Genomic DNA, 8620 nt, shown 5'->3' with positions numbered 1-8620 from the left:
TCAACCCACTAATTCTTTTCCATTGATTTGATTATTGTTAGTTGAAGACTGACTTGGATGTTTAACACCTTCTGAAATGTCAAATGTAATGTATAACCTCTGTCACTGTGCTCCTCCTACAATCTTCTGCACTCTAGACAATTTTGTGGAAGTTTTTGAGACTTAGGCTGATGCTGATTATTTAGGGAGCTAAATAGTGAGAAAAGTTGTGGAATTTAGTTCAGGCATCTGGTGAGGGTAGGCCACTTTGGTTCATTTCATGTCATTGTTCTTTTGGGTTTATGTAATTTCAAAATTTTAAATATTTGTATTGACTGAAAACCTAATTTATTCCTTCTCTTTGGTACAACACAGCCAGTCTAGCTCATTGTAGGCGGGTGTTAGCTCGATTATGCTCTTCCACTTAATCGATCCTCAGAAGATTGGAATTTTTCCCATTCATTATGCAATTATGCACAAAATTTATTCTCTCTCGCTTTTGCTCCGCAATTTCAAAATACAAACAAATGTGAGATTATTGGTTTCAATATAGAATTCAAACAATACAACGTAAATAAAAGATGGCAGCCTTATGGTACACGTTTACCCTGCTGATATTATCATGTCAATGCTGTAATTATTTAAATTACACCCTATTAAATAAATTATTAACTTATCAGAACATATGATAAAAAGCAGAAATTAACGTCAACATGACTGGATATTATGTCTATATATATATATATGATAAGATTAATATATAGCTTGCATTTCATTGTCTAGTAAGTCCATTCTTTTGGAAGAAATATTTCTGGAGTAGTACTGCGGCTTTGTGAGATGACACAGCGTTGGGCTGATGCATCCTTTGCCCTTTTATTGCTTTTGCCGCTGCAAGCTGTAGTTTGTGCATCATTCATTGTATCTGCAGATAAAAGAGGGCGCCATTCATTGCAATGCGATGAGAACTCAAAATCAAATGTTAAAGACCGTGGGAGACAGCTAGGTGGAATTATATGTCATGTCAATTCTCATGACTTGTTGGAAAATGCAAAGAGAAAAGAAAATAAGCTATTTTTATTTTATGAATAATAAAAAGGATAAAAAAGAAACGTTTTTAAAACTTTTATGAAATGTTGTAAAGGTGATTAGCAAATTTAATTAAGCTTAGGGCCAAAGAAAGAGAGGAAATTAATAAACAACCTCGCGCGGATTTGAATTGCAGTTGGAGTTCGTGGACGTTGAGATGGAGAGCCTGGACGACGCGGGAAGGGAGGAGAATGGGAGAGCAAGCTGCATGCATGACATTTGGTAATTAACATAACATGGAATTTGCTTTGAATTTACTCAATAGTTGAAATTAAGCTGATAAACTGCATGAAGTTTTCAAGGTTCCATAGATTAAAAAAAAAAAAAAAAATAGTACATGGTCTTTTGCTGAAGTCGGCGCCGTCTCTCCTGGGAAGAAAAACCCCGGTGCCGGAAGATGGTTTTCGGCCGGAATCCAGAAAAATAGCTTGCATTCCAGGTCCACCCACTGCCCAGTTTTTTATGGGTTGTCTGCCTCTATGGCGGAGTTTCAAGCTCGGTGACTGCAGTTGTTGATAAACTTATCGCATATTTATCACGATGACTTTATTTATAGAATTATTTTGTGTAAAAATTAAATAGCAGGTGAATGCAGTGAAATGTGTGAAAGATTTAAAAATGCTGAGGAATTTTTCAGGTAATTCAAAAAAAAATGAAAATAATAGTTGCGTATCACTCGTGGTCTTTGTTGTTTGTAAATTTAAATGGAATCTACAATTCTTAATTTATCTATTTTAAACCTTCCAATTTTCATATGAGAAAAATTAATGCTAAATAAATCATACAAAGTTTATGAACTATATGATGAAAGAAAAAAAAAAAATACTTAAGTGGTCAACAATATTTTCTCAATTATTATATCACAATATAGTTTTTTAACATTCATTGATAAATATTTCGATTAATTACATTTATTTTGATTTCAATTACTTAAATGAAATAAATTAAAAGTTCAAGGTTTACGTGGAAAAATCCAGTGAATGGGGGTGTGATTTGGGCCTAAGAATAAAAAAGAATATTAAGCTACTCCATTATCCATTCCTCTTCTATTTTTTGTTGTGAACTATGTAATGTAAATAAAAACTTAAAATATTTTTAATTAAAATAACGTCACGATTTCGATTTTGATTATTTTAAAATAAATAACTCGTTAAAGTAATTTGTATTTAGAATTTTATCATCACGCCACTTCTCTGGAGATTTCTGATTGAAAAGAGCATTTCCTTTTGTTTTGGATTCCATTTTCATCCAGGTTTTATTGCCATCTTTCATCAGATCACCTATTATGTGTATAATAAATACATTAACAATCATATACTCGATGATGATCAGAAAGTGAAGAAGGAAAAGAGATTAGAAGAAGCAAGTACCGGTTGAAGCGGCGCCGGGATTGAGGTTAGACGACGATAATCTTCTGGTTGCCTCTGTTTTCTCAAGTTCTATTCGCAGAGAAAAAAGAAAAGTCAGAGAGATTCGCCAAGCCGTCGTTGCAACGGAAATCAAATAGGAAGAAACAGGAGCAATTAATAATCAATGAACTTATTTGAAGTTGAAAATTATGAACAGCGAACCTGTGAATCGCCTGCTTCATCGTCAAGAACGTGCGAGGGAAGCCACAGCATTCCTTCTTCAAAGCTATCTTCAGCCATTGAAGTCCTCTTCCAACTTTGAGAGGGAGGGAGAGAGAGACAGAGAGGACAATATTCTGTTGTATTCGTCTTCTGGCTCTGAGATACAACTTCAAACCTGCAACTTAACTAATTTATAGCTACGTGGAGAAACGGTTGGGCCTGGAAATTGACCCTAATTTTCTACAGGAATTGCGCACTATGCCACTCGAATTGCGATTGCGAAAAATATCTTTTTTTAAGCAAAATATGTGAATTTATAAAAAAGAAAAAAAAAGAAATTATCTCACAATACCGCAAGTGATGTTTTAGCACTTACAAACTATTTTAGTAATGAGCCGCCAATCTAATTTTAAATAATATTTTGAGTTATTATTATTATTATTATTATTAAGTAGTTTCTAGTATTATATTAGTGATATTTTATTTCCCAAAATAAGAATCCAACCACTCTATGACAGGTAACATTAGAATCAATTTTGTGCATTTCAAAATTTGTGTTAACTTGTTAGGTTATCCATTTAAGGATATCCCAACTGTTTGATTGATTCATTGATTATATGCTGCAAAATGTAACAACACATTCCTGAATTTTGAATTTTGGATATTCACGCAAGGAACACCCAAGAACATGCAAAACCAAGTCGTGCTCATTTAGCCTTTAAAATTTTGCTGAGGAGAGAACTTTGGCAATTAATTTTAATTTTATTGTTAAATTATGAATACAACAATTACAAATCTTAGTTTAGCGGTCACGTGAATTCTTATGAAAGAGTGACAAATGTAGAAAAGATCCTAAAAAAGAAAATGGTGAGGACAGAGGTTAAGAGATGTGGATGGGTTGGGTTGGGTTGGGTTTTGGTGAACCCCTCCTTCCCAAATTGCAGCCAGCCCTTCACGTAAGGCTTCTCTGCTCCAAATATAACCCCCTCCATTCCATTCATTTTATTTTTCTTTCGTCTTACTATGGCATAGGGACAGATGCGGTACAATAATATGTGGCTATTTTGGACCTGCCTTGGGGCTGTTTGCTCCTAACCACCGTACCAACCCACCAACGCCTTGAAATGTTCAAGTTTGCTTTAGGAAAGTGGGTCCCTGTTCCCGGACACCTGCCATTTTTAGATGGAATATGAGATAAAATGTTTGGCTAACGAGGCTGTTAACAGACTAGAACTGGACCACTGATCATTTCAGCCCTAGCCACCTGAGATTTGGGGTGGGTGTGTGTGTGTGTGTGTGTGTGTTTGGGTTAGTTGGGGCACTGCTTCCACGTTGAGGTTTTCTGAAGTAACCCAAAAAGGAACATATCATTTCAACCCACAATTTTATACTTCAAGAGCTGAAGTTTTGGTAAACCAATCTACAGAAACTCTTTGAGCCCCATATATTCACGACAAACTACTAAGGTGAAGAGAGATCACTATGTTAATTGAGTAAGATCTCCAAGTTGTTAAACAATACAAAGACCAGAGAAGTTATCAATGATTGGGGGCTGCGTTCCATCGACGAGGCCAAACAAGAGTAATCCATGGGGTGAAAATGAAAATTTAACTCATGAAAAGTGAAAATAGTGTCAATATACCCACAAAGAAGTTACATCCCATCCTCAGCTCCTGATGTGGCCCTAAAAATGCCAAAGGGAGGAGCTTCACCAACTAATTCTGTTCTCTAAAGCATGCCGCTTGATTGTACAACCATCAGATGTAGGAATTTGCTTGCAGTCTGAGAAGTTTATACAAGCTTTCTTGCCCGTCATTGCTGCCAAAGTTTTAGCTAAAGGCGTCTTAATCTGCCACTGCTTCCCAAAAGCCCTGTGTATGTTGTGAACAGGTTTCTACGCACAATCGATAACTTTGTTTATCTATAAGTTGCCCAGAAAACCAGATCAAGCACTTATCTTGCCTATAAATCAAGCCCCGCTTCTAAAACACATATAATCTCATCTTAGCTGAGGAATGGGGCATAAATTCTGAAATGCAAGCGCATGAAAAAGTGATGCGTTTAAGAAAAACAGCTTGAAACTTCAGCTACACGCATTTTACTGGTTAATTTAATAAGCTTATCAGTCTCATCGTCCAGCTGAACGTTGTCCTTGTTCATTCGTTCTGCAACTATAAGTGGCATTTTACCAGCTTTGACATAAGTTCGAAGAAGCAAGTTATAGACCTTTGTACTCACATGGCCAGCATTCCTAACAGTCTCCAGGAACTGCTCTGCCCCCTCAACATTACCTTGCTCTTCAAGCGTCCTAAATACTCCTTGAATGATCTTCTCATCAGGCCTCCATTTCTTCACACTGCCGACAGCTTTCTTGAAACAATCTAAAACCAAATCGGTCTGCTTTTGTTTCAAATAAGCCCATGTAAGAAGCTCCCATGTGGTGTAACTGGGTTTGACGCCATTTTGAACCATCCTATTGTAAAAATTTTCAGCCATTTCCATCTGGTTTTTGTTGATGTAAGCTGCAAGAAGTAAATTTGCTACCCTAGAATCACCAGTGCTAGAAACGGATTCCCACTCAGTATAAAGATTCTCAGCTTCTTCAAACTCCTTGAGCTTTAGGAGGGAAGATATCATGCAATTATACTCAGCATCATTCATTTGACGGAAGGTTGATTTCATTTTTTCCCATATCCGGTGGGCCTCCTCCTTATTTCCCATGTTTGCATGGAGACTGATGAGGGAGGAATAAGCAGCTCGAACTTTACGAGAAGTCTTCTTCTCCATTTCCTTTAATTGGGATGCTGCTTTTTCAAGCAGTGATTTTCTTATGTATAGGCTAGCCAACGTGCTATATGTTACCCAATCTGGATCTACTTTTGCCTTTTTCAGCTCAAGAAAGACCTTTTCTGCTGTTTCAACATCATTCTGTGAGGCACAGAAGGTTAGCCACAGATTGTAAGTGACCACATCTGGTAAAGTGTTCTTCTTTAATTTCTGAATCACTCCGGGTATCTTGTCAAATTGCCCATTTGATATGTAGAGGGACATCATGTGATTATAAGCGAGGGGGCACTTCAAGATACCAGTTCTTGACATTTTCTCCATAAGAGCTTCAGCTTTAGAGGATTCATTATGCTGGACATAGGTATGGAGTAGGGAAGTGCAGGCAGACTGGCCTTTCAACCGGTCAGGAAGATCCTCAAAAAACTTTTCTGCACTATTTAAGCCACGAACTTTTGCAATCAAGTCCAAATGGATGGCGTAATCTCCTGGTTGCAGCTTGATGTCACCTTGTATTTTCATCCACTCACATATCTGCATCAGTACCCAAATTTGAGCCTTCAAACCATTATCTTATGTAATGAAAGATGTATTTTCAGTATTCTAAATCCAAAACCAAGGTTAACAAAAATGAGATATAGTAATCTTTAATTGCAAAAAGAAAAAAAAAAAGAGAGAAGAAAAACCTTCCACTTCAAATGTTAAAACATAGAAAATCTCCAAATTATGATCTGTGAGTCAGACAAAGGTTCAGACTACACTTGTGATTCTCAACCACAATATTCCAGTTTTGCGCTCCTAGTATCCATATCCAATACAAGATTACACTTCAAAGGTTAAAACATATGAATCCATAGAACAACACCAACTACTAGCCCCTCATGGTCGAATGTTAACCGGAAACATTCAATTCAACAGCAATCACCTTCCGATACTTCAAATTACAGCAATTATCTTCGAGAATACATGTATTCATCACAAACAAGTGGAAAAAAAAAAAAAAAAACAGTAGAGTAAAATAGATACATAAGGACCAGCAACAGAGAGAGCGGCCATACCTCTAGAGCGTGCTTGTAGCGCTTGCCCTTCCGAAGCTCGCGGACGATCCGGTTGAGCTCGTACTTGCGGACAATGTGCCCCTCCTCTTTCCATTTGCGTATAGTGATGACGGCGCTACGCTTCGCGTAAACCAGACTTAGAAGCCGTCGACCAAGGGTGTCGCGGCCGGAACTGCTCGCGGCGGTTCCGGAAGGTTCGACTGAGGTTAAGTGCTTCGCTGCCGCTTCGACTGACAAATAGCGCGCCGCCCCGATGGTTGCGACGATTCTACGGACCAGCATCTTCCAGAGACTTCGCAACGCCCTCTGCGAGCAGTGAATGGCGTCAAGCGACGAGAACGCACCCAATAAGGATGGGCCTGGGATTTTTTATCTTGAAACAAAATAGAAGCCCAGTGGACCTGTCTATGGAACCATGCCCAAGAAGGGTCCAAGAATTTTGAAGGGATCTGAACTAAAAGGAATTAATTCGCCCAAAGAGCACAAGAACCCAAGCCCAAGAAGAGTCATCCAAGGAACTAATTTTAGAAAAAATTAGGTTTTCTTGAAATAATTTTGAAAATTAGTTTTAGAAATTTGACATAGAACATTCAAAGAAGCCTCCAAAACTATTCGTTTTCAAATAAATGCATCTATTTAAATAATATTTGGTCAAGGTTTAGATTTAAATTTAAGATTTTATCTACTCTCATTATCTCAACAATTAAATTAAGTTAATTAGAAAAAGTAAAATATAAAAATTATTTTAGATAAAAGTGTTTTTTATTATGTGTGTTAAATTTATCTGACAACCTTAAAAAATAAGTCATGTAAGTTCTTATTTGGGATTATCCAAATAAATTTATCTCTTTTCCTCCACATAAATTTATTTTAGATCTTATAGATAAGAAAAAATAATTTATATGCTCTCACTACGTTCTAACAAATTTAACAAATAATTTGATAAAAAATTTAAAATATTTTTCGGACTTATCTTTACCATTTCATATCTTGATTCTAAAAATATTATAACCTTATTTTGATACATTTTTATCTTGCTCATTTTAAAAAACGATGTCATAACAAATGATAGTTTGGGATATTTTTTCTTGGGAATTGGGATATAAGAAGAGAAAGAAAGACTAATACTAAAATATTATTTCTTTTAATTATTTGTTAAGTAAAAAGATAGAAATATAACCTCTCACTGTGTTTATTTCAATTAATTAGAGGGAGCTTGGCTTACCAATTTGACCACTTATAAGTTATTCATTTAGTTTATAAGTTATATGACTTATTTTATTATAAGTTTGTTAAAATTTTAGAAATTTAAATACTACCGAAGTTATAAGTTATTTTAACAACTTATTCCTATGTTGTTTGGCTTACCATTTTTTTTAGTAGAATTTAAGTAATTGAGCTTTTAAATTGTGTAAAGATTAAAAATTAGGTAGCGTTTAAACTGATAATATATTTGCATAAATATACTTTTAAGTTATCAATTAATAGTTATGTGTTTGGTTTGAAATAACTGATAAACAATCAGAATTTAATAAAAAGACGAAAATATATATGTTATTAAATAATACAAATAAAATTAATAAAAATATTATTTTTTAATAAAAATTCTAAATATATTAATTCAATATACATTAATATTAATATATATATGTTATATATAGAGAAAGAGTGAACGCAATCATAGAGGAATGAAAAAGGTAATGGTAAGCGGAGGCGACAGACAACAATAGTGACCAGAGATGGGTTTGACAACAATGAGATCTAAGAAATGACAGAGAGATAAAGAATGATATAGATTGTAAATGTATGTTTTGTTTTAAGGTAAATGCATAATTCAATCTGTCAATGCAATAGGCTTCTAGTAGCATTTTTGGAAAAATTAGGGAGAGGGAGGAGTTTTGCCAAACGCTAGTGAATGAGTTTTTAAACTACATAGCGTTTAAGTTGTTGAATGTTGCCAAACACTTCGAAAAATAAATTACACAGTTTATAAGGTTAATCAATAGTTTATAAGTAACCGAACTGGTAAGCCAAACACCTTCTTAATAAGCTTTTCCCCATGCGCTTTTCTAAATAAGCTTTTGGTAGCTTATTTCGCTAACCAATTAAATGACCAATTTGTCCTTAAACAACTTCTTAATT

The 8620-nt window shown here is 35.2% G+C and overlaps 2 protein-coding genes across 2 annotated transcripts; both read right to left on the bottom strand.

The window, feature by feature from the left end:
* Positions 1-511: 511 nt before the first annotated feature.
* Positions 512-2778, bottom strand: LOC127787097 (uncharacterized). The gene is made up of 5 exons (XM_052314957.1): positions 2637-2778; positions 2436-2504; positions 1403-1568; positions 1180-1269; positions 512-901 (listed from the first exon to the last, which is right to left on the bottom strand). Exons 1-5 carry the CDS (start codon positions 2712-2714, stop codon positions 759-761), a joined length of 546 nt encoding a protein of 181 aa, XP_052170917.1. The 5' UTR covers positions 2715-2778; the 3' UTR covers positions 512-758.
* Positions 2779-4098: 1320 nt separating this feature from the next.
* Positions 4099-6807, bottom strand: LOC127813887 (pentatricopeptide repeat-containing protein At4g02820, mitochondrial). Its single transcript, XM_052354994.1, has 2 exons — positions 6479-6807; positions 4099-5954 (listed from the first exon to the last, which is right to left on the bottom strand). Exons 1-2 carry the CDS (start codon positions 6758-6760, stop codon positions 4698-4700), a joined length of 1539 nt encoding a protein of 512 aa, XP_052210954.1. The 5' UTR covers positions 6761-6807; the 3' UTR covers positions 4099-4697.
* Positions 6808-8620: the final 1813 nt, after the last annotated feature.

Source organism: Diospyros lotus, chromosome 12, assembly GCF_014633365.1.
Source record: "Diospyros lotus cultivar Yz01 chromosome 12, ASM1463336v1, whole genome shotgun sequence".
NCBI lineage: Eukaryota > Viridiplantae > Streptophyta > Magnoliopsida > Ericales > Ebenaceae > Diospyros > Diospyros lotus.
The sequence above is the reverse complement of the archived record's forward strand: the minus strand, read 5'-3'. Positions and strand labels throughout refer to the sequence as shown.